Source organism: Lissotriton helveticus, chromosome 11 (genome assembly GCF_964261635.1).
Source record: "Lissotriton helveticus chromosome 11, aLisHel1.1, whole genome shotgun sequence".
Lineage (NCBI taxonomy): Eukaryota > Metazoa > Chordata > Amphibia > Caudata > Salamandridae > Lissotriton > Lissotriton helveticus.
Genome location: NC_136072.1, coordinates 1091922805 through 1091949926, shown reverse-complemented (window position 1 = coordinate 1091949926; position 27122 = coordinate 1091922805). Strand labels below are relative to the sequence as shown.

General features: G+C 50.5%; 1 protein-coding gene across 1 annotated transcript in view; it reads right to left on the bottom strand.

The window, feature by feature from the left end:
• Positions 1–17888, bottom strand: part of SFI1 (SFI1 centrin binding protein) — a 553452-nt gene extending 535564 nt beyond the window's left edge. Inside the window, exon 1 of the mRNA XM_078667725.1 lies at positions 17782–17888. Within this exon, the coding sequence (XP_078523851.1) occupies positions 17782–17804 (23 nt within the window). The 5' untranslated portion in view covers positions 17805–17888. The remainder of the gene's footprint in view (positions 1–17781) is intronic.
• Between the last annotated feature and the right edge of the window lie 9234 nt (positions 17889–27122).

Here is a 27122-nt window from a genome sequence, read left to right as displayed (position 1 = left end):
GCCGCCTCTGCTCCCTCAGCACGCAACCACCGGCTCCCACGCAGAGTAACTCCTCATCCCACTACCTCCGCTGCCACAGGTAGGAAGTGGCTCGCTGGGGGTGTAGCGCAATGGGGCTTCCCAGAAGTCGGTCAGCTACCAATTTAATGAACTGAGCAACAGGGGAGGGCACCAGGATTAGCCCTAATTCGATCAGGATCCTTAAGCTGGCACAGTCTCTTTTGGGATCCTTAAGCTGGCACAGTCTCTTTTGGGATCCTTAAGCTGGGCAGAGGACTGCGCTCCGCAGCGCTGCAGTCTCCTTCTCCTACAGACTTCCCCTATAGTATTTAGAACAGGGGCAAGCCAGGCGCCCAGGGTCTCCAAGTAACTTCCCACAGCGGGGCCAGGACAAGTAACCAACAGGGGAGTTATGGGTTGGACCAATAAGGCAGATTCCCAGTCCAGGGGGTCAACCCTCAGTCTAACCTCTTTCCCACCCTCAGCTACCACCTGTCCTCCAGCTGACTTCCACAGGTAGACAAAATGGCTGCCCCGCATTCTGCCTTTTATAGGCTGCCCTTCAATGGTCCAGCATGGACCAGAAGGTTCTGGAATGCCCTATGTTAAGCTATGGCCAAGTTCTAGGTGCGACAGTTGGGGCAGTTGGTGGCCACCATTTTAGGTGGTGCCAACTTTCCTGTCAGAACAGGCCTCAGGGCCTGAGGTAAAAGATTATGGGGGGAAAAAGAACACCTATCCCCTTGACCAACACCTAAAAAATAGTAGACAGAAAAATAGTAAGGGTATGAGGGGCAAAATAAATAATAATGAGGAGGGACTGCGCAAAAAAATCCAGACAGGTCTAACACCTCATGTTTGTCTTTTGCAAAATCTTAGCACACGCTCGCACCAAAGCACATTGTCGCGCTACACAAAGGAGCATGCTTCAAATAACATGACATTTATAACCAATATTATTATCCCTGCTGACGAGGGGTGATACCCCGAAACACGTGTCCAGGGATGGCGAAGACAGCGCAGATAGCAGAAGATCGAAAGATGATGCATCGCGAACACTTTACTACATTGACCAGAGTCCTTAGGGGCGACACCGCCGGTGTGCGAGTAGTGTGCGACCCCACCCTCATTTGTGACATTTATAACCAGTTTATGTCAGTCTGTGCAATTCTATGAGGTAAAACATAAGTGCAGGCATTATATGTATCTATGCAGTTCTCTGTTATAAAGGCCTGGTTCATCTAGGCATGGTAATGAAAAAATGTATACTACTGAAGGCAGAGACTAAGGAACTTACTTTTATGATCATTTCAGTTTCAACAAATTGTTTCCAGCTGCTTGAAAGCGATAAAATTCTTTGGATTACAAGCATGGAAACTTATGCTTTTCAGGACATTACTTTCAGATGCCATCGGATTGAAATGAAGAGTGCATCACGCTTTATATGGGCTGCATCTTAGTAAATTGTGCATTACACTGTAAACTGCAAGTCATACAAGTCTCTGTAAGTCTCCACAAAACGTAACCGCAAGTGTCTTTAAATCTGAGAAAACAGCTTCAGCTCCCAAATGCCTGCATTGATTTTCCTGTGGCTGCCTCCACCCATACTACTAAAGCACTATCCTCAGAAGTAGTTAGAGAGAAATTCCAAACAATTGGACTTCATAGCATAAATTAGTCCCGCAACAGGTAAAAAGCAACTTCCTCAGCTAAGACTGATAACAAAAAGATAGTGACTTCTCCTTTTACAGAGAGAGCAGGCGTATCAGGTGGCAGGGTAATGAGCATTGCAGGAGCGAGAGACTTTAATCGTACTCAGTTCATCGTTTTCCTGAACGCAAAATCCAGAGTCTCGACACACAACTGTCTGCAGATAAACAACAACCTAGCACACAATATCTGAAAAAGTTTGAGGCAAGAAAAACACTAGCTCCTAAGAAAAATGAAAATTATGGTTTAAAAGTCATGCACATTTGAAAAAGTGTACAGAAGTGCTCACCGAAGGGACTTGCTCATGTCTCCCTGCCACGGAGGTAAACATTGCAAACACTGGAAAACGATGGCCGATGAAAGGCTCCTACCCTTTAAACAAGCACTGACGATGGGAGGTGTTGGCAATACAGAGAAGTGGTAAACTTTTCCAAGATGGGCATTCCACATCGTGGTCTGTGATTGGTCTGTTTCAGAGTTACTATCGGTTTTGATGGTAATTTTCGATTTGGTAGGGTGCGGTTCATACACTGTTTGTCACAATCGCATCTTTAGTGCATTGCCACAGAATTCCAAAAATAGAAATATATCAAATCCACCATCAGTTACTAAGTACCTGAAATACAGCTATATATAAAGAAGTGGGGGTGATAGTAATGAGCTTCTTTCGCTCTACAAACTGAGGTCATATGCAGAATGTGTCTGTCACACTTGAATGAGGGTGAGTGGTGACAGCTTTCCGGGCTGCGAAGTAAACTAAGCAGCAATGAGCGCCGGTGAGGCTGACATTTAGGCAATCACTTTGAAGTCAAAGAAAGAAAAGTAAACAGGTGCTCATGGAAAACAGTATCCGATATTTGATCTTGTTCTTTGAATTCACAGAAAACGTGAGGAGATAAGAACAAGATTTACAGGCCTGTTTAACAGCACTCTGAGCGAGTGAAAACACGAAGGCTCTTTAACAGAAAAAAAAAAAAGAAGTTCCTAAGATGATCATTAAATTGGAGCATTCAATGGATAGCACTAATTGGGCCGTATGACGCATGCATGTAATGGACAAATGAGAAAGAATAAGATAGCGACGATGGATCCAGCAAATGGTAAGCCTTTGGCGGGCTGAAGCCCACAAGGTATATACATGTCTCTACGGGTCTGAGTGTTGGACCCGGCCCCACGGCGTGGTACTAACCCTCCCCGCATGGCGGGCTCAGGACAACAACGGCCCTCCATCAGACCCCGGGCGCCCCTTGGCCCGACCTTACACGAACTACCAACGAGAGCAACCCCCCTGACACACCATCGCTCTCCTCCCCTGGAACATGGCGGACCCAGCATATCCCCAACCCTACAGGCCCGACTCCATCCTGGGCCCCTCACGTTACGAGCACAAGGCCTCGTCCGACTCCATCTTGGACCACCACGTCCCGAGCACGTGGCCCCGGCCAAGGCCCCAGCGAAGCCCCGACATCGAGGCACCAAGATCCCCCCGGGTGGTAGAGTGGCCACTCCACAGATCCTAGAGGAGGGAAGTTTCGATGGCCCTCCAGTCGTCCCCGGACGCCTGGTATCGATCGCCCTCCGGCCTCCCTGGGCGCTGGCTCCACCCCCCTGCTGGGTGTCTGGACACCACCATCCCGGCCCCTCTGACCCCCAGGCGAGAGGGTCCGGCCATCAAAGGACTCCAGTCCTATATCTGGGCCAGCCCCGGAGTAGGACGGCAGTTGTATCCTGGAGTCAAGAGCCCTGCTGACGCTGTCGCGGCTGACCCGAGAAGAACTCATTACCCTGAAGCCTGAACCATCTTTGGAGCCTGCTGGCGCGGCCGCGGTCCATCTTAGCTGAACCATCTTTGGAGCCTGCTGGCGCTGCCGCGATCCATCTTAGTTGAACCATCTTTGGAGCCTGCTGGCGCTGCCGCGGTCCATCTTAGCTGAACCATCTTTGGAGCCTGCTGGCGCTGCCGCGGTCCATCTTAGCTGAACCTTCTTTGGAGGCTGCTGGCGCTGCCGCGGTCCACCTTAACTGAAACATCCTTGGAGCCTGCTGGCGCTGCCACGTCCCATCTTCGCCCAAACCACCTCGAGGCCTGCTGGCGCCGCCGCGGCCCCCTCGCCGTTAAAGACCATCTGTCGAGTCCTGCTGGCGCTGCCGCGGCTCGACCCCTCGGAACCCACCGGCTCGAGGATTGAGAGCTGTGCGCAGGGTATCCCTTCCTTCACTCGTACTGAGACTGTCCCGCTACCCTGTCCCTTATTTACGAGACTTTTCAGATCCCTCGATCTACCTGTATATATCGCTGAAGACAAGCAACCTTTATTCCTGATAAAGCCTAAGAACTTATCCTCTTGTGTGGTGTCCATTTGTAGTGGTGTGGTTACTCTGCTGTACGATCCTAGGAGAGTGCCCTCACCCAGGAGGCCTCTCGATAACGCTCGGCTACTTCTAGACGGAGGGGTGGACTCAGGGGTGGTCAGTCAAGACATCTTCTGCCTCCCCTGGGATCGCCTTTCTAACATTGGTGGCAGGCGGTGCGATCCGAGTCAACGCAATTCGTACAGAGAGTGAGTCAACCACTACCGAGAAAAACACACCGCGAGCATGACTACTCAAGAAACAAGACCGACTGCAGAATTCCGGAAAGAGAAAATGGAAGCGTACAGTCATTAGGAGGATGCAAAGATCTGGGCATCGCTACCACTGGCCTGAGCACCAAGGAAGACTTTAAACTGGCCCTACAAGCATGGGTGGAAGCCGGAGACTCGCCACCCCAGAATGAAGATAACCCGGGCCCGAACGGAAGTCCGGAGACCAACACGTCCCCAGCGGGGGAAAGACCTGCAAACCTAGACACGGGCCTCTCCCACGAAGACGCCCGAGAACGAGAGAGGAACAGGCTGCACGAACTAGACCTAGCCCGACTCCGGCTAGACGGAGAACTACAGCTGGCCGAGAAAAAAATAGCCCTCAAGCAACTACGACTAGAGGGAGACCTGGAGGAGAAACGAAGACAAAGAGAACTCGAAGGAAAGAGACTCACGTACGAGCAAGAGCGTGGGTTAAAGGAACTGGAGCTCAAGGCCAAGACAAATGAGGCCAACGCCTCCGGGGGCCAGACTTCGCTCCCTCCGGTGGACACGAAGGTACACATACCCAAGGATGTCGTCAAAGAGTACTATAAGAACGACGACATCCAACAGTGGTTCAAAGCCTATGAGGTAGCCATGACCGCCCATCGACTACCCCTCAAGGACTGGGGCGCCGGCTTATGGGGGAAGTTCGTCAACGAAGGGAGGGACACTCTGCTAGAGCTTCCCGATGCCGAGATGACCTCGTATGAACACATGAAAACCGCCCTCCTCACTCGCTACTGACTCACCCCCGAAATGTACCGGCAGCGATTGTGAGACAGTAAAAAAATCCCCGGTACCACCTGGGTGGAATACGTGAACTTTTTTAGCAGAGCCTTCGAGGGGTGGATCAAAGGCAGTCAGGTCACCACCTTCCAGCAGTTGGCCGACCTCATTATATGGGAACATCTTTCCAACAACTGCTTCATCGAACTCCGGCAGCATCTCCTCGACAGCAAACTGACAGAACCACGAAAACTTGCTGTCGAAGCTGATAGATGGATGAGCACCCGAGTCCCCCGGAGCCCGATGGGAGACTACGGCCGGGGATCCCCGGGGAACCACCGACCACGAGGCGGCGGAGGAGGCCAGAGCAAGGGACGAGACGCCCCCACGGGGTTCTTCCCTACCTCCACTTCGCCATCCCTGGGCCGAGGGGGGGCCCCTCCAGCACGACCGGGGCCCCGCCCAAACGTTACTTGCCACAGATGCCAGCGCTGGGTCACTATGCTAATGAGCCTCTCTGCCCGATGAACCAACGACCTGGCACCACCGGTCCTCCAAACCGCCAGATCATGGCCGCCGCCCTGGGTGAAGAAGGAGGCGAGGAAGAGGACGAAGTCCCCGAGCAGACCGAGTGGGAGCCCGCAGCTATGTCCTTGGTGTGCCTGGGCGAAAGAGACATGATCCCCCGAGCTCCGATCCCAGGCAACACCCAGAAGTACCGCCAGTGGGTCACCATTAATGGACACCGGGCCGAAGCCCTCCGTGACACGGGAGCCAGCGTGACGGCGGTCCGCTGCCATTTGGTGACCCCTGAACAAATCCTGCCCAACATCCTGTGCCCAGTACGGTCGGCGGACAACTCCGAGAGCTTGTGCCAGATGGCACGCATTCCCTTCGAGTGGGGAGGGGTGTCGGGCATGCTGAAAGTGACTGTCCGGGACGATGCCCCCGTGGACTGCCTCCTCGGGAACGACCTGGAAAGTTCCCCCTGGGCCCACGTCGAGCGGAGAGAGCATCTGCGGATGCTCGGCCTGCCCGAGTGGGTCTGTGCGACCACTCGATCCATGACCGCCCGGGCCTCCGCCCCGAACGAAGACACCCCACCTGAAGAACCGGAGTGGCCGGCACCTCCGCCGCCCGCCGTCTCCGAGGACGCCAACACTGAAGACGGGCCCCAGGAGTCCGACGCTGAAGATCTCACCGAGCTCGGCCACCTTCCAGAACTAGCTAAATGGCGCCAAGAAGGTGGCCCCACCCGCGAACAGTTCCGACAGGAACAGAAAACGTGTCCCTCCCTTGAGGGAATCCGTCAACAAGCCGCCACTCAAGCCGCCGGAGACCCCTCGGGGTCCCACTGGGTCTATTGGGACCACGACCTCCTCTATAGCGAACAGAAGATTGCCGAACAGGGAGCCAGCGAGTGTTGGTCGTCCCCCTCCGATTCCGAGACTTTCTCCTGAACCTGGCACATGACGTGCCCCTCGCCGGGCACCTAGGGCAGGACAAGACCTACAGCCGCCTGGTGACCCATTTTTACTGGCCGAAAATGCGCAATGACGTGAATAACCACTGCCGAACATGTCCGACCTGCCAAGCCAGCGGGAAGAGCGGGGGGAGAATCAAAGCCCCGCTCCAGCCTTTTCCCGTGGTCACCACTCCCTTCGAGCGAGTGGGGATCGACATCGTGGGGCCCCTGGACCCCCGCACCTCTCAGGGGCACCGCTTCATCTTCGTCCTGGTGGACCATGCCACCCGCTATCCGGAAGCCATCCCCCTCCGCACCATCACGGCCCCTGTGGTGGGTCGAGCGCTAATGGTGATTTTCTCCAGAGTCGGCTTCCCCCGAGAGGTCGTGAGTGATCGGGGCACCAACTTTATATCTAAATATATGCGGTCCCTGTGGCAACAGTGCGGGGTCACATATAAGTTCACCACCCCTTATCACCCCCAAGGAAATGGACTGGTAGAACGGTTTAACCGAACCTTGAAGGGGATGATCAAGGGCCTCGAAGAGCCGCTACGACGCAAATGGGATGTCCTACTGCCCTGCCTCCTGTTCGCCTATCGAGAGGTGCCCCAGAAGTCCCTGGGGTTCAGCCCTTTCGAACTGTTGTATGGGCATCCTGTCCGAGGCCCCCTCAGCTTGGTCAAAGAAGGCTGGGAGACGGCTGCCCAAGATGCACCCCCGGACGTCTACCGGTACCTCCTGACCCTCCGCAACCAGACTCGGAAGTTCCGGGAACTTTCCGAGGCCAACCTTGAGTCCAGTCAGGAGGAAATGAAACGCTGGTATGACCAGAACGCCTCGTCCATCGAGTTCGAGCCGGGCCAGCAGGTCTGGGTCATGTCCCCAGTCGAACCTTGTGCCCTCCAGGACAAATGGACGGGGCCCTTCAAAGTGGTGGAGCGCAAGAGCCCCGTCACTTACTTGGTGGACATGGAATCCCCCCGGAACCCCCTCCGGGTTCTGCACGCCAACAGGCTCAAGCCCGCACCGAACTGAGCCTACTGCTAGCTACCGATGACGGAGCTGAAGACGACTCCGAGCCTCTACCAGATCTCCTGAGCACCACCGAGAAGGACGGCTCCGTCGAAGGGGTCACGCTCTTCTCTACCCTGACCCCAGAACAGCACCAGGACTGCCGGAAGCTGCTGGGACAATTTGCAGACCTCTTCTCCCTCACTCCCGGAGTCACCCGGTGGTGTGTACACGATGTAGACACTGGGGACAGCCCGCCTGTACGACACCGGGCTTTTCGAGTTCCCGACCGAGTTCGGGCCTGCATTCAGTCCGAAGTGGCCAAGATGCTGGCTCTGGGGGTAGTCGAACCCTCAAACAATCCCTGGGCCAGTCCCGTGGTCCTGGTCCCTAAAGCCGCCGCACCCCCGGAGCTCAGGTTCTGTGTCGACTGCCGGGGGCTGAATGCCGACGCCCATCCCATCCCCCGGGCGGATGAACTGATCGATCGCCTGGGGGCCGCCAGGTACCTCAGCACCTTCGACCTCACGGCTGGGTATTGGCAGATCGGCCTCACCCCTGGTGCCCAAGAGCGATCTGCCTTCTCGACCCCTGATGGCCACTACCATTTCACCGTGATGCCCTTTGGCATGAAAAACGCCCCGGCCACCTTCCAGAGGCTCGTGAATAGAGTGCTGGCGGGGCTAGAAGAGTTCAGTGCCGCGTATCTGCACGATATTGCAGTATACAGCCTCGACTGGGACGAACATCTGACCCACCTCTGGGAGGTCCTGACGGCCCTCCGACGGGCCGGACTGACAATAAAAGCCAGCAAGTGCCAGATAGGCCATGGGTCTGTGACCTATCTGGGGCACCAAGTAGGGAGTGGCCAGGTGGCTCCCCTCCCGCCGAAGATTGACGCCATCCGGGCTTGGGAGCCCCCGGTCACCCAGACCGCAGTCCGAGCCTTCCTGGGGCTCACAGGATATTATCGGCGTTTCATAAAAAACTATGGGAGCATTGTGGGACCCCTCACAGAACTAACCTCCAAGAGACTCCCCCACAAGGTACACTGGACCCCCGAGTGCCAAGCGGCCTTCGAAACACTAAAAACTGCCATGTGCACCGCCCCTGTGCTCCAGGCCCCTGACTACAGCCGAGAGTTTGTGGTCCAAACAGACGCCTCGGAGCACGGCATTGGGGCGGTCCTCTCACAAGTGAACCCTGACGAAATCGACCTTCCCGTGGCCTTCATCAGTCGGCGCCTGCTGGCTAGGGAACAACGATGGAGCACCATTGAGAGGGAAGCCTTCGCCGTCGTGTGGGCCTTAAAGAAGCTCAGGCCCTACCTCTTCGGCACCCACTTCCGGGTGCAGACCGACCACCGGCCTCTGCGGTGGTTGATGCAGATGCGGGGCGAGAACCCGAAGCTACTACGATGGTCCATCTCCCTCCAAGGGATGGACTTCACTGTGGAGCATCGCCCTGGCAACGACCACGCCAATGCTGATGGCCTGTCCCGGTTTTTCCGCCTCGGCGAGGAGACCCCCCAAGAAGATGGGTGACTCTCCCCTGCCTTCAGCTGGGGGGGGGACGCGTGTTGGACCCGGCCCCACGGCGTGGTCCTAACCCTCCCTGCATGGCGGGCTCAGGACGACAACGGCCCTCCATCAGACCCCGGGCGCCCCTTGGCCCGACCTTAAACGAACTACCAACGAGAGCAACCCCCCTGACACACCATCGCTCTCCTCCCCTGGAACATGGCGGACCCAGCATATCTCCAACCCTACCGGCCCGACTCCATCCTGGGCCCATCACGTTACGAGCACAAGGCCTCGTCCGACTCCATCTTGGACCACCACGTCCCGAGCACGTGGCCTCGGCCCCCGCCAAGGCCCCAGCGAAGCCCCGACATCGAGGCACCAAGATCCCCCCGGGTGGTAGAGTGGCCACTCCACAGATCCTAGAGGAGGGAAGTTTCGATGACCCTCCAGTCGTCCCCGGACGCCTGGTATCGATCGCCCTCCGGCCTCCATGGGCGCTGGCTCCACCCCCCTGCTGGGTGTCTGGACACCACCATCCCGGCCCCTCTTACCCCCAGGCGAGAGGGTCCGGCCATCAAAGGACTCCAGTCCTATATCTGGGCCAGCCCGGGAATAGGACGGCAGTTGTATCCTGGAGTCAAGAGCCCTGCTGACGCTGTCGCGGCTGACCCGGGAAGAACTCATTACCCTGAAGCCTGAACCATCTTTGGAGCCTGCTGGCGCTGCCGCGGTCCATCTTAGCTGAACCATCTTTGGAGCCTGCTGGCGCTGCCGCGGTCCATCTTAGCTGAACCATCTTTGGAACCTGCTGGCGCTGCCGCGGTCCATCTTAGCTGAAACATCCTTGGAGCCTGCTGGCGCTGCCGCGGCCCATCTTCGCCGAAACCACCTCGAGGCCTGCTGGCGCCGCCGCAGCCCCCTCGCCGTTAAAGACCATCTGTCGAGTCCTGCTGGCGCTGGCGCTGCCGCGGCTCGACCCCTCGGAACCCCCCCGGCTCGAAGATTGAGAGCTGTGTGCAGGGTATCCCTTCCTTCACTCGTACTGAGACTGTCCCGCTACCCTGTCCCTTATTTACGAGACTTTTTAGATCCCACGATCTACCTGTATATATCGCTGAAGACAAGCAACCTTTATTCCTGATAAAGCCTAGGAACTTATCCTCTTGTGTGGTGTCCATTTTTAGTGGTGTGGTTACTCTGCTGTACGATCCTAGGAGAGTGCCCTCACCCAGGAGGCCTCTCGATAACGCTCGGCTACTTCTAGACGGAGGGGTGGACTCAGGGGTGGTCAGTCAGACATCTTCTGCCTCCCCTGGGATCGCCTTTCTAACACTGAGCATGCGCTTACTAGAGCTGTGACCTAAAAAAAAATGACATTGTGAAAGGGGCATCGATGGTGAGGAAGAACCATGTGACCACACTTCTGAACCCTAACACAAAGGCCCAATCTAATGTACTGCTTCCACTTTGTGAATGTTTACTAACTGACAAACCGCACGAGCAGTTGCCAACCAGTGATACATTTCCTTTCAATTGACATAAGAAATGCCCCTTGGTACATCACACTATCCACATTGTGAAATGCAAAGATATATGGTACTCGCTATATCCCTTTGGTGCACTCCATTTGTCTTTTTCAAAGTCAGAGATTCTGCCATGTTATGCAGGACATGGTTTAAGAGGGCAAAAAAGAGAATTGTGATCAGACGGAGACTGCTAGTCACTTGACTATTCTCCGTCTGATATATTGAGTGATTAAACTGGGCAGAGACTGCTAGTCATTTGACTATTCTCCGTATAGGTGAACCACCCGTTTACACCCATCCGTGATATTTTTGATATTTTCCATTGTAGGAAACTGTAAGACCTGATATTTTTCTTTTTAGGAAATTGTAAGATCTAACCCTTTTTTTAAAAATTTAATGACTAATTACTGATACTATATTTTTAAACCTTGAATTGCGAATTGAGTCATGAATTGTAAATAATATGCTTTTTTACCTTCTTTTACTGTAATTGATTGTTAACTATTTGTATTTTTAAATTGTTTCTGCTTTTATGAGAGAACTCTCGAATAAAGCATATTTTGACTTGACTTGACTTGAGAATTGTGAAGAATGCATTGTACTAGACAGGTGCCACTCAATTTGTTTCGAAGTTTCTCTAAATCCCTTAGGCAAACACAATCACCTTGAGACACTCAACATCGGCAACATTAATCGTCTGCCCACCTTTAACTGAACTTGGCAGGTTGGTTTCTTTCCTCCAGTGCATGGGCACCTGCAGTTCTTTTTCTGTCCACATTAAGTTTAAATTCCCTGCCCCCAGAGACTTTTTAAGGCATGGACAAAGTGAGTTCTGGCCCAGTGTCCCATCCTTTCCGGGGGTGATAGAGCAAGCTCTGTTCCGCGGAGAATCTTGCCCAAATGACCTTGTATAATCCGAGAAATGGGAGGGTGTCACAGAGATCACTTCTGTTGTATCTTAACCCTGTTCTCCCCTGTGCCCAGGTTATCTCTCTGACGCGAGAGCACCCATTGTCACCCCTCCCCTTCCCATTGGTTCCCCAACGTTCCACCTCTCCCTCCATCCCTAGGAACTGCCAACTGTCACATGAGCTTATTCTTCCTGACCACGCAGTGACCTGGTGTGGGGCTGTATTCGGAATAAACTTATTCGCTGATTTACCATATGCTTCCTGACTATACTTTCAACAAGTGGCGACGAGGATGGGATTCTTCGCGCTGCTGCTCCGAGGGTTGTGGCCGTGTCACGGCGAAGGTGAGAGCCTGTGCATACTGTGCTGCGCCTGTGTTTGATTTCCGGGGGAGGCGTCAGATGACTTCCAGTGCGCGCAGTGACATTACCCTTCACGTTTGTTTGGATTGGGAAAGAGGCGTCTTCTTCCTCTCAAGCGCGCAGTGACAGTTCCTGTCAGCTGTTTTCACGCCACATACTTTCACTCAGCTTCGTTCTCCTGCGCATGCTCCTGCACGTTCCACGTCACTGGAACGCAGCGTCTGGGGCCATCTTGTGGTGAAACCTTCGGAATTTGAATAACTTCGTTTCCAAACCAGGCACATTCACGGTGATGTGCACACCCACAAAATTGTATGTTTCTAACGCAAACATGTTCTGAAAGGATAATTACAATAAAACTACATTGCTAAAAAACAAAAGTCAGTACTTTCAACAAAATAATTCATTCAGTGACACTAAGCTGATGCCCCCCGGCCTGTGAAATATCCTTGTTATAATTGTTGTTTATATTTGGGCACTTAGACGATCATTCTTGGTTCAATGCATCTCAAGTTCACTACTTAACCCTTTGAAGGCAAGTGTCAATTTACACCTGGAACAACTGATACTTGGGATTTCGCTTGTGCTTGAAAACCAGAGACTTGTTTGTCTTCATCCTTAAGCTCATTAGCAATGTGTGCCCTTAGTTCATTGAATCTTGCGCAACCCCAAGCTTTCCTACCTCTCAAAGGTGCTCCTAGCATGCCATGGAAGGAGTGGAGAGAGTATTTCACTAATTATATTGAAACTGTTGAAGATGAGCATTTCACTCCAGAAAAGAAAAAGAAAGTGTTGTTGTACTGCTTAGGTCCCGGGGGTGTCAAGACTTATAATAATATAGAAAAGAAAGTAAGAGAAGGAAATGATGTTTATCAACATGCATTTGATGACTTGGATGCCCATTTTTCACCTATCGTTTGTGTTGCTGTTGACCGGTATAAATTTTCAAGAAGAAAACAGGGCAAAGATGAGAGCATTGATGATTATGTGGCGGCCTTGAACAACCTGGCTTTAACCTGTAGATTTGGTCAATTGCAAGAAGAATTTGTTCGCGATCAAATCTTCATGCATGCGAGTAACCCCAACATCCAAGACAAATTATGGGTTAATGGAGAATCTTCCTTAAAAGAAGTTGTTGCTCTAGTTAAAAAAGCTGAACTTACAGGCAGATGTGCCAAAGCAGTTTTAGATTAGCCAATTGTCGTTAAAGCAATTCATTCTTCTAACGCAAACAAACTAAGACAAAAGGCCAGCAATAAAGAAGTTGCGCATGAGTATCATAAAAAAAATGAACCTTACAAATCTAGGCACAAAAGTGAGAAAAGTCACAGCAGTAAATACAAAAATCCACCTGAACTCAAATTCTATCGATGTGGTTCTCCTAACCATTTAGCAGATTCCACAAAGTGCCCTGCTAGACATCAGAAATGCTTGTCATGTGGTTTGACAGGTCACATCGCCACGGCCTGCAATAGAGCATCCTTTAAGCAAAGCAGACATGTCAGACACATTCAGGATGAGAGTGACTCTTCAGAAGAAAATTCGGAGTACTCGGATTCAGATAGCATCAATTACGTGTTCTCCATTGAATATGATGTATTGGAGCTTACACCCATTAAAAAAAAGAAACCTATGTGCGATGTGAAATTGGGAGGGGTAACTAAACTTAATGGCTGATTCTGGCTCCCCTTTCACAATCATCAATGAGAATGTATGGAAACAATTGCTTACTGATAAAATTGGAACATCGCTTGAGAAGTCAAACATCATTGCTAGAAGTTACACTGGCAACAACATCGAATTTCTAGGAACACGTGAATTAGAATTCGAGTTCAAAAACAGGAAAGCTTGTTGTAAACTCTTCATTGCAAAAAAAGGACCTTCAGTACTTGGCTGGAGTGATCAAGCCGATCTGGGTATAATCCTCAACCCAAACAGCGCTGACCCTGTTTTGTCCGTTGATGAGTCATGAAAGAATACAATTCATAAAGATTTTCCTGAAGTGTTCTCTGGAAAAGTAGGTCTTCTTAACAGTTTTGAACATAAAATTGAACTTAAAGACTCAGCCGTTCCATGCATTCACAAGGTAAGACACTTACCTGTGTCAGTAAGGAGTGATGTTCAAACAGAGTTGAATAGACTGGTCAAAGAGGGAATAATTGAGGAAGTTGAATCCGCGGAGTGGGTTTCTCCCTTAGTTGTGGTCAAACGTCCCAATGGGAAAATTAGACTGTGCATTGACCTTAGGGACCTTAACAAAAACATTATTGTTGACCAGTATCCCCTACCACGTATTTGTGAAATGTTTAATGCCACGAATGATATGTGTATTTTCTCAATAATAGATTTGAAATCCGCGTATCACCAGATACCCCTACACGTGGACAGCAAGAAATACACCACATTCATCACCCCATTTGGTTGTTACCGTTTCACTAGGGTACCGTTTGGGTTAGCCTCTGCCGCAGCGCTTTCCAAAGGGTCATGACTTCCATCTTGGAAGGCGTTGCAGGCATCAGGTTCTTCCAGGACGATATTTTAGTCATGGGTGGCAATCAACTGGAACATGACACCCGCTTAAAGCAAGTTTTCAACAAACTTAAAATGCATGGTCTTACTGTTGAACTAGATAGATGTAAAATTTCTCAGGACCAAGTAGTTTATTTGGGGCACACTATCAGCCACGAGGGTATCAAACCAAAGCAAGGCTTAGTAGATGCCATTCTTAATGCTCCCTGCCCATCCAGTAAAGAGGACATCAGAGCCTTTCTCGGATTAACAGAGTATTACTCCAAATTCATACGGAATTTTTCAGAAAAAATGTACAGTCTAAGACAGTTACTGAAGAACAAAACAAAATTCGAATGGTCCCCAGAATGTCAGAACACATTTGAAACGATCAAAAAAGAAATAGGTGAAGCACCTTTCCTCAAGGGATTTGATCCGAAATCTATGTCACAACTGACGCAAGCAACAAAGGGTTAGGTGCGGTGCTAGCACAGAACGATAATTCAAACCAAGAATGGGTTGTGGCTTTCGCCTCCAGGTCACTCACCCCTGCCGAGGAGAAGTACTCGGTAATAGAACGTGAGATGCTTGCCTGTTCATGGGCGCTCAACCACTTCAGAGCATTAATATGGGGATACAACATACATCTTCGCACGGACCACAAGCCATTGATCAAAATCGTATCGGCTTCTGGTTTGCAAAATGCCTCACCACGACTGAGTAAAATGTCAATAAAATTATTGGACTACAACTACATAGCAGAATATTGGCCAGGTATCAAGAACAAAGTCGCTGATTTTCACAGCAGATTACCCCTGCCACATAATGAGAATTTGAATGCTCCTGAGGATGATGAAAGAGTGGCTCTACTCTTCAACACAAATTTTGAGGGAATCTCTACTGGAGAATGGGAGAATCACATGTCTCAGGATTCAACGCTAAAAGACGTATGTAAATATGTCAACACCTCTTGGCCAGAGAAACGCCATCTTCAAGACAACATTAAGGTGTATTGGGAAATAAGGAATGAAATCAGCTTTGAAAACGGTGTGTTATACAGAGTCGGAAAGGCCATCGCCCCCATCACTCTCAGAGACAAAATCCTGAAACTTTGCCACATGGGTCACCTTGGCATCACTAAAACAAAGCAAAGAGTCAGAACCTATTATTGGTGGCCCAGTATTGACAAACAAATTGAAATCCTCATAAGGAACTGTGTCGAATGCAGTGATTCTGATAAAGCTCTCAAGACATCCAAAGTGTCCCTTTCTCCACTTCACCCTCCCCAAATGGCCTGGGAAAAATTAGGCCTGGACATTGCTGGACCGATTGAAGGACATGATGGAGGGATCAAGTACATCATAGTGGTCATTGACCACTTCTCCAAATGGCCAGAAATAGAAATCGTTTCTGAAATAGACAGTTCAACAATCATATCCTTCCTGGATAAATTGTTCCTAAGTGAAGGTCTACCCAAATTTATTCTCACTGACAATGGTCCACAATTTTGCTCAATGATGTTCAAATCATTCCTCGAAAGGAACTGTATCACCCACCACACTACTTCATTGTACCACCCAGAAGGTAATGGTCTTACAGAATGCTTCAACCGTGTCCTGAAGGGACATATACAATTGTCAAGGAATGCCGACCTTAACTGGGAAGAAGTGTTCAAACTCATCTGGGCTTTCAGAATCTCTCCTTGTGCCAGCACCCGCAATGCACCTTTCGTGCTCATGAGAAGCAGACAGCCCCTGAGCATTGACCTAGGATGGATGCCTGTTTCAAAGCAACTTGAATGGTCGCCAGATGTCATCAGAAACAACATAATCAAGGCGCAAAAATACTACAAAGAATGGTATGACTCAAAACATAGTGCAAAAGAACACTCATTCAAAGTTGGAGATCAGGTGAAAGTTTGTTTAGAAAAAAAAGTAAGGAAAGGAGAAAGCAGATTCACCTCTCCTCTTCGCATCAATGAACTTTATAACAACGCCGCTAGACTCAGCGATGGGAAAGTGTGGCACATGAGTAGATTGGCGAAATGCCATCTTGAAGGCAAAGCTCCAAGTCAAATGCAACCTAATGTGCATAGCAAAGATTTGTGAGTTGATTATGATATGTCTAGTTCTGAACATGGTTGCATGCCCAGCAATGAGACTTCACATGTTCTCCCACCTGTCTCTGACTTTGCTGATTGTCACTCATCAGACCGGTCTGTTGATGTCAGTCCTCACACTCCGATACCAACGCGGGGTTGTCATGGCGACTCACATTCTGACTCTGAAGTTATGTCTGACAGTCATAGCTTCAGCGGTAGGTCTGGCAAAACCAGTAATGATCCTCACTCTGACACCGATTGTGTTTCTGATCCTCACGGTGTCATGGGGAGGTTTGGTAGAACCATTCGTAAGCCCAAACGTTATGAAGACTTTGTATATGAATAATGTTCACTGCTCTTCCCGCATGAATGTATGTTTCACCGCGGAGGGTTTAATCCTTTAAAACTCTCAAGAGAGGAAGATGTGTTGTATCTTAACCCTGTTCTCCCCTGTGCCCAGGTTATCTCTCTGACGCGAGAGCACCCATTGTCACCCCTCCCCTTCCCATTGGTTCCCCAACCTTCCACCTCTCCCTCCATCCCTAGGAACTGCCAACTGTCACATGAGCTTATTCTTCCTGACCACGCAGTGACCTGGTGTGGGGCTGTATTCGGAATAAACTTATTCGCTGATTTACCATATGCTTCCTGACTATACTTTCAACAACTTCCAGTAAGATTAGCGAGCTGCTGCTGTGTTACACTATTGAAAACACACATCATTGTCCCTGAATATTAGATGTAAACACATTAGGAATTTGGACAAATATGACAGTGCACTGTCAGTGACCGGGCCAAAGAGGGCATGAAAGAGATGAAAGTGGATCATAAATGCAAATCTGTTCCGAACAGGGGCACCAAAAATCCGATTGGCCCAGGACCCCCAAAAACCTTAAGATGTCCCTGCCTGCCCCTGCCACTGCCTGCCCCTCGGTTTTCTTAACCCTTCCTGCCTTTTCGGCCCTCTTGCCTACCGCTGCCCCCTGTGCCTTAAATAGGTAGGTCTTCTTAGGCACTGATAACATAAGCTACTTTAATGTGATCAAGAGTGTAGTACTTCCAAGCTGGGGTGTGATACTCTGGGGAAGTAGTATCACTTCTCAGTAGCAAATATGTATTCGGGGATAGAGAACACCTACACTTTTAGATTTCCATGTTACGCACTAACTGTCCTCTCACACTTCATGTCTTGTCCAGATTAATTCTGCACAGCTAAACGGTATTGCCCCCAAACACCCCGAACCCTCGCCCATCTTCACCCCCTTAACTTCTGGTTCCCATTAGTTGAAGGTCTCCCCTTTCTCTCACCTTCCACGCCCCCTTCGCTCCATCTTGCTGCGGAGGGTGGACGGTTCCTGCAGAAAACTTGATATTAAACTTCCCCGCCCTCCTGTCCGCCCCGCCCTCCGCGCTTGTTTTCCCGCCCACTAGTCCAGAAAGTGTGGCCGTTCTCATGGAAACCGAAGACGCCCGGTGGTACGCATGCGCACATTCGAGCCACTCTATTACGTTGCCTCAATTATGACACAGACGACATAGCTACGAGGAACGAGGCTCATTGTGGGCTAAGAAGATGGACAACTACACACAGACACACGTGATCATTCCGGAATGGCAGATGAACCCATTGACTTTATAAAAGTTCGCAAGAAAATATTAAATACCGTTACCTATTGAAAACTCCACAAAGCTGGTTTGGTTATATTTTTGAAGACATTTTTCATTATTTTTTCGCTGCCGACATTAGACTCGTCCACCTCGAACTAGATATACTACAATATGCTGAATGTTTTTGGTCCTACATAGAGTTTCTTCTAGAATACAAAACCATTAATATCACTCAAAAATGGCTGCCAGACTCACTTACTAATTGTCAGTTGCACCGCACGCGAGGAACGGTGCCCACTTTCTCTGGCTGTGCTCACGCGCATGCCACTTGTAGGCGTCGCTGTCGCTGGCTACCTCGCATGACAAACTGCTGGAAACAGGTTCAGGCGCCGAGCAAGAAATATACGGTTTTACAAAGAGTGAACAGAGTCAACAGATCACCTCAACCTGCTGTTCGTGGTCGCCATGGTATCGGCACACATTCACCAGCTTGCCTCTGTCACTCATGATGTGTGTGCTTTGGCATACGTCTCTTTGAGTCTATATGCGAAGCAATGTATTTGGGGTGACCACACCGACCTGGAATCTCTCTGAGCAGCCCGTTGGTTAAGACTCCCACCTGCACTGCAGAGCAGGTGGGGACATACATTGGAATTACAGGGGTGGAGTGGCCAGCAGAGAGATAGCAGAGCGGCACATAGGGGCTGCTGTGATGACAGGACACACGAAGGGGCTGCATGATTTTGTGGGCTACAAAGAGCAGGTGACGGGGGAGACACTCGGGCTGTGAGAGGGCGGCTACATTTCAGAGTGGTACACAGGTTGCAGGGTATCACATAGGACCTGTGGGGGAGCCATAAAGATGAATGAGACACAGGCCCGGTTCTAGCGGGTGGGCCGGGTGGGCCAGGCCCACCCAAACATGAGCCTGGCCCACCCAAACGGTATCCTTGGCCCTCAGCAGTAAGGGCTGGAAGGCAGGCGTGCAACGCACCCGCCGTGTGTGTATGTGCGCCCGGGACGAGATAGCTTCCCGGGCGCACACAGAGACAGTTTTAGAGATTAGCACAGCCGCACCCTAGTACTTAACAGGTCTTTAAAGACCATTAACATGTTAACGAGGCTTTGTTTATTTTGTCACCCCTTCATCTCTGCATGGCGAAAGGTGACAAATCCTTTCTTTGACACTGGTAACCTTTGATAACCTTTGCCTACTATCCGGCTGCGTTGATATTCCTTTTTTGGGTCTCGCTGGTAATGCATCCAAAGTATGCATGTGTCCAGCTGGAGACGTATAGTGATCAGTCTGGGGGGAAGGAGGACAAGAGGGTGTACAAGCTTTTTTCCCTGGATTCGTGTGCGCGAACGCGCACGTTCCGTCCTGCGCCGCGCCGTGCACTTCCCTCCCATACTCCCAGCCTAACGCGCATGCATGCACACAGACACACACACACACGCGCGCACACACGCACTTACACAGACACGCAGGCACCCAGACAGGCAACCCCCTCCCCCCCACAGTCACACACGCATACACACAGACTCCAAGACACATACACACACTCACGCTCACACACATACACAGCCCACATACAAAGACCCCCCCTCCCCCTCCCCCCGCCGCCGCCATCGCACACACACACACACACACACTGCATACACACACGCTCACACACAGGTGCCAAGCCCCACTTACCGCCTCTCCTTACTTCTGCTGCCATCCACTCTGTGGGCGCGGGCTTCTCGCAAAGTCGGAAGTCCCGCCCCACGACTGCCGTGAGCGTGCACATCCCAAAACCGGAAGTTCGGGAGAGTGCACGCTCACGGCTTGTTTTTCATCTTGTGAATATTATTTTTTCCCCTCCTCCTTTTCAGGACAGCTTTAATTTGACGCGGTGAGCTTTTGGTAACGAGGTAGGGAGGCCAGCCGGGCCGCCGCGGCCGGATTCATTAATCAATGAAAAGTCCATTAATTTACTGAATCCATCTCTGCTGCAAGTCCATTAATTTACTGAGTTGCCTTAGGATTGTGACAGACCTGTGACGAACGGCTTGCCTACAGAGCCTCGTAGCAGGTGCATTAGCCATATGAGCTGTCTTTGAGGCTCTTGTTTACTGCGCGCACCATAATAGACGCTTTACCAAACGGAAGAGGCAATTGATGTGACGTGTTGGGGCCGCTTGGCCGAGGCACCTTTTGAGCACGGGGGACTGTGGAGCTGTGATCTTTAGCTCTGGAGAAACAATCCCTTTTCACTTTTGTTTAATGCATAAAAAAGCAGCGCTGCAGTCGATTCGCCTAAGATACATTGTCTGCTTCATGTTGCTGCCAGCCCACACAGGCAGCGCATCCTTCAGCTTCTCTGCGTTTCCATGGCCTTCTAGATTCAAAGGCGCCCACTCTTTATCGCTGCGAGATTTGTGAGATGCTGTGGTCCCGAGGAAAGGGGTTAAATCCGCCAAGCTTTAATTTGACGCGGTGAGCTTTTGGTAACGAGGTAGGGAGGCCGGCCAGGCCGCCGCGGCCGGATTCATTAATCAATGAAAAGTCCATTAATTTACTGAATCCATCTCTGCTGCAAGTCCATTAATTTACTGAGTTGCCTTAGGATTGTGACAGACCTGTGACGAACGGCTTGCCTACAGAGCCTCGTAGCAGGTGCATTAGCCATATGAGCTGTCTTTGAGGCTCTTGTTTACTGCGCGCACCATAATAGACGCTTTACCAAACGGAAGAGGCAATTGATGTGACGTGTTGGGGCCGCTTGGCCGAGGCACCTTTTGAGCACGGGGGACTGTGGAGCTGTGATCTTTAGCTCTGGAGAAACAATCCCTTTTCACTTTTGTTTAATGCATAAAAAAGCAGCGCTGCAGTCGATTCGCCTAAGATACATTGTCTGCTTCATGTTGCTGCCAGCCCACACAGGCAGCGCATCCTTCAGCTTCTCTGCGTTTCCACGGCCTTCTAGATTCAAAGGCGCCCACTCTTTATCGCTGCGAGATTTGTGAGATGCTGTGGTCCCGAGGAAAGGGGTTAAATCCGCCAAGCTTTTACTGGGAGCAAACTGCACGTGTCGCTGCTTTAGTCCGACTGACGCCATGCCAGACTGACCTCCCCTCCCCTCTGACATTCCTTCGTCCTGTATTTCCCCTCTCCCCTTCCGCCTCCTTTCTGCCATCCTCGGGTGCTTGGAATGACCAGGCCAGTAAGATAGCTCAGTGGGTTCAGAACCTTCGTCTGACAGCTGTATGTATGCCTTTCAGAGGTCGATTATACAACTGCAATCTATAGTGCTACAAAGTGTCAAGCCCTGTGATAGTGCGCCATTTACAAGTACTGCCTCGTCATGACGTTATCTTGATGATATACTTGAATGCATTCAACCATTGACAGGCATTGATATGAACACCACACTATCACGCAAGGAAACACACTGGATTAAGAGATCCGTTGCGCTTCTGGGATGCCATCTAAGTCATGTAAATACAAAACATATTGCATTACAAATGCTATAGGTATCACATTTGCGAAAGTTATAACTATTGGCATTGTAAACGACAAAGCTATTAATTTAGCTATTTAAAAAAAAAACATAAATAAAAACTTTGCCATTTACAATACCAATAGCTCAAACTTTCCTAATGCGAGACCCATTGCATTGCAAATGCTTGTCTAAGCAGCCAGGAGAAGAGAAGTTTGTTTATTCCTAGTCACCTTTTCTGACCCCTGCAGCGGCTTATCACACCAGGCTGTGACACAAGGTTTGACGAATGGAGTAGGTAAAAGAATGTGTTACTACACTTTTTAAAATCTGCACAGGCCCAGCAGGACACATACTTCCTGTGTACTTCACTTAAACAGTTTTTATCATTATTATAGCCAATGCAGGACAACTATAGGACGATACAAAATGCCAAGATAATGCTGGTGATTAATGATCCTACTGGAGAGCAATCATTTGTCTGTTAGTAGTTTTTAAATGCAGATGAACTCTATTTTATGTGGATAGCTCAGTGGGTTACTGCATTTGTCACAGAGATCCTTGTGTTACTTGCAGTTCAGAAGTTACAATCCTAACATAGGGCAGTGACCAATGAACTGTCGTCGAAGAGCTGCCTACAAACATGAATGGTACAGTTAGAACTTTGTTTTTTTTGTTTTGTGATATAGTTAGAACTTCCCAAGTCTTTCATTATTCTAATATTGCTAAAGTGAGTATGTTTGGGCAGATATACATTTTTATCAGTAAAGCTGACCCCCATGGAATACTCTTTAAATCCTAAGGTTGTGTTTCCCCATACCAAACACTTTTAAAATATACTGCCCACCAGTATGGATGACATGTGATTCATACACCTTGTAATCTTCATTGGCTTATGTGACATTCCCTGTAGACTGATTTACATACTTGTATGATATATTGTCTCTGTATAATGTGTGCCTGGTGTAAAGTACTACAAAAGGGGTTGGTGATGGACGGAGCATCTGAGCCAATCAAACACTCACACCCAGTCAAAAGATCTGGGTTTAATCCATCACCGTTCTTTAGCCCACTCTGCCACCCCAGTTCAGACATGGCTATATGCAAATCAGTCTGACCCTGTGCCTCATGGGAACAGTCCAGCCCGAACTGCCCAGCCATGTCTTCCCTGGACCGGAAACAAGCTTCCGAGGATTGGTTTCTGGCATTCCAGCCGTCTTCAGCCCGGCTTGCTTGAATCCAGTGGCAAAGTGAGCAAGGGACTCACGTCTGAGCATACCCTGCCACACTTATGGCGGCAAAAGCGTTACAAAAGGGAGTGGTGATGGACGGAGCATCTGAGCCAATCAAACACTCACACCCAGTCAAAAGATCTGGGTTTGACTCATCACCGTTCTTTAGCCCACTCTGCCACCCCTGTTCAGTCATAGCTATATGCAAATCAGTCTGATCCTGTGCCTCATGGGAACAGTCCAGCCCGAACTGCCCAGCCATGTCTTCCCTGGACCGGATACAAGCTTCCGAGGACTGGTTTCTGGCATTACAGCCGTCTTCAGCCCGGCTTGCTTGAATCCAGTGGCAAAGTGAGCAAGGGACTCACGTCTGAGCATACCCTGCCACACTTATGGCGGCCAAAGCGGTACAAAAGGGAGTGGTGATGGACGGAGCATCTGAGCCAATCAAACACTCACACCCAGTCAAAAGATATGGGTTTGATCCATCACTGTTCTTTAGCCCACTCTGCCACCCCAGTTCAGTCATACCTATATGCAAATCAGTCTGACCTTGTGCCTCATGGGAACAGTCCAGCCCGAACTGCCCAGCCATGTCTTCCCTGGACCGGGAACAAGCTTCCGAGGACCGGTTTCTGGCATTCCAGCCGTATTCAGCCCGGCTTGCTTGAATCCAGTGGCAAAGTGAGCAAGGGACTCACGTCTGAGCATACCCTGCCACACTTATGGCGGCCAAAGCGGTACAAAAGGGGGTGGTGATGGACGGAGCATCTGAGCCAATCAAACACTCACACCCAGTCAAAAGATCTGGGTTTGATCCATCACCGTTCTTTAGCCCACTCTGCCACCCCAGTTCAGACATGGCTATATGCAAATCAGTCTGACCCTGTGCCTCATGGGAACAGTCCAGCCCGAACTGCCCAGCCATGTCTTCCCTGGACCGGAAACAAGCTTCCGAGGACCGGTTTATGAATCCGACACCGGTCCCAGGATGCTTGTTTCCAGTCCAGGGAAGACATGGCTTGGCAGTTCGGGCTGGACTGTTCCCATGAGGCACAGGGTCAGACTGATTTGCATATGGCCATGTCTGAACTGGGGTGGCTGAGTGAGGCTAAAGAATGGTGATGGATTAAACCCAGATCAGTTGACTGGGGGTGAGTGTTTGATTTGCTCAAACGCTCCGTCCCTCATCCCCTTTTGTATCGCTTTGTTCGCCCTATGTGTGGCAGGGTATGCTCAGACGTGAGTCCCTTGCTCACTTGGCCACTGAATTCAAGATAGCCTGGCTGATGAGGATTATGAATGTTATGTTATGCTTGTTTCCAGTCCAGGGAAGACATGGCTTGGCAGTTCGGGCTGGACTGTTCCCATGAGGCACATGTCAGACTGATTTGCATATAGCCATGTCTGAACTGGGGTGGCAGAGTGGGCTAAAGAACGGTGATGGATCAAACCCAGATCTTTTGACTGGGTGTGAGTGTTTGATTGGCTCAGATGCTCCGTCCATCACCACCCCCTTTTGTACCGCTTTGGCCGCCATAAGTGTGGCAGGGTATGCTCAGACGTGAGTCCCTTGCTCACTTTGCCACTGGATTCAAGCAAGCCGGGCTGAATACGGCTGGAATGCCAGAAACCGGTCCTCGGAAGCTTGTTTCCGGTCCAGGGAAGACATGGCTGGGCAGTTCGGGCTGGACTGTTCCCATGAGGCACAAGGTCAGACTGATTTGCATATAGCTATGACTGAACTGGGGTGGCAGAGTGGGCTAAAGAACAGTGATGGATCAAACCCATATCTTTTGACTGGGTGTGAGTGTTTGATTGGCTCAGATGCTCCGTCCATCACCACTCCCTTTTGTACCGCTTTGGCCGCCATAAGTGTGGCAGGGTATGCTCAGACGTGAGTCCCTTGCTCACTTTGCCACTGGATTCAAGCAAGCCGGGCTGAAGACGGCTGGAATGCCAGAAACCAGTCCTCGGAAGTTTGTTTCCGGTCCAGGGAAGACATGGCTGGGTAGTTCGGGCTGGACTGTTCCCATGAGGCACAGGGTCAGACTGATTTGCATATAGCCATGTCTGAACTGGCGTGGCAGAGTGGGCTAAAGTACGGTGATGGATCAAACCCAGATCTTTTGACTGGGTGTGAGTGTTTGATTGGCTCAGATGCTCCGTCCATCATCCCCTTTTGTATCGCTTTGTTCGCCCTAAGTGTGGCAGGGTATGCTCAGACGTGAGTCCCTTGCTCACTTGGCCACTGGATTCAAGATAGCCTGGCTGATGAGGATTATGAATCCGAAACCGGTCCCTGGATGCTTGTTTCCAGTCCAGGGAAGACATGGCTTGGCAGTTCGGGCTGGACTGTTCCCATGAGGCACAGGGTCAGACTGATTTGCATATGGCCATGTCTGAACTGGGGTGGCTGAGTGAGCTAAAGAATGGTGATGGATTAAACCCAGATCAGTTGACTGGGGGTGAGTGTTTGATTTGCTCAAACGCTCCGTCCATCATCCCCTTTTGTATCGCTTTGTTCGCCCTAAGTGTGGCAGGGTATGCTCAGACGTGAGTCCCTTGCTCACTTGGCCACTGGATTCAAGATAGCCTGGCTGATGAGGATTATGAATCCGAAACCGGTCCCAGGATGCTTGTTTCCAGTCCAGGGAAGACATGGCTTGGCAGTTCGGGCTGGACTGTTCCCATGAGGCACAGGGTCAGACTGATTTGCATATGGCCATGTCTGAATTGGGGTGGCTGAGTGAGCTAAAGAATGGTGATGGATTAAACCCAGATCAGTTGACTGGGGGTGAGTGTTTGATTTGCTCAAACGCTCCGTCCATCATCCCCTTTTGTATCGCGGTGGTGTAAAGTACTGACACACACTACACTGATAGGAGTAGCGCTATACAACAAATTAAAAGCATATGAGAGAGGGGGTACGTAAAGATGAGGGGCACTGTTGGAGGGTGGCAGTAAGGGAATCCGAGGAAGAGGTCATGGGGTGGAGGGGGAGCTAGGGAGAGCTGATGGGCACTGGTGGAGCGTGGTAGTGAGGGAGTCAGATGAGGAGGTCATGAGGGAGAGGGGCTACAGAGAGATAAGGGGTACTGGTCTCCGAGGCGGTCATGAGGGGGAGGGGCTATGGGGATATAAGGGGCACTTGTGGCGTGAGGCAGTGAGGAAATCTGAGGAGCAGGTCAATAGGGGGGTCAAGGAGGGATGAGGGGCACTGTTGGAAGGTGGTAGTAAAGGTATTTACGTAGAAAGAGGTTATTGGTGTGGCGCCAACAAAGACTTTCACATTAGCGCTAAAGCCGGCCCTGTCATGGCGTTTTTGTTTATTTAATTAGCAGTCGGGTCATAAGGGCTACTGTGGAACATACTTTAAAGTGCGTGCTAATTATATTTACTGCTATATTCAATGTTTTAAGTTTGAAGGTGTTTTTTTTTATGTTTTACCTGGAAAAATTAAAGTGGAGCCCGATGGTGCCTGATATGGGGCTGGGGGCCAAGGTCAGCTGTGAGAAGAGGTGCACTGGAGAGGAGTAGTGGATTTTCAAGCCTGTAAGGGAGTGCGTTGGAGAGTCTGGGGTCAGGTGGAGGTAGTAATAAAGAGAGATTCTTCCTGAAGGCTCGCACAGAGGGAGCCCGAGAAGTGTCACTTGCCTGATACTTCCACCTCAGAAACCTCCTCTTCCCATCAAAGGAACATTACATGGAAAAAACACTTTTTGAGAGTGATAACATTTAAGAAAGAGATTTGGAAAAGAGTGTGTTTTACTGGGCCTTGTAAGACTAAGAAGATATAAAGGAGGGCTCTGAAGCAGGCCTGCCCAGAAATATATGCGACAAATCGAGCCCCAGTGGCCCACCCAAATGCACCCTTGGCCCACCCAAATAGAAATTCCTGGAGCCGGGCCTGTGAGACACACAGGAGGTGGAGGGATACACAACGAATATAGTACACTGACTGCAGGAGAGTTTGAGCATATAAAGGGACTGCAGGCGGTTTCCAGGGCACACCGAGGCGCTGCAACAGCAAAGTGACAAACAGGGGTTGCTGGGGCCCGGGAGGTGGCGGGCACAAAGAGGAAAAACCAAAGGTGATGATGGACGGAGCGTTGACAATACAAACACTCACCCCCAGTCAACTTATCTGGGTTTAATCCATCACCGTTCTTTAGCTCACTCCGCCACCCCAGTTCAGACATGGCCATATGCAAATCAGTCTGACCCTGTGCCCCATGGGAACAGTCCAGCCCAAACTGCCAAGCCATGTCTTCCCTGGACCGGAATCAAGCTTCCCAGGACCGGTTTCTGGCATTACAGCCGTCTT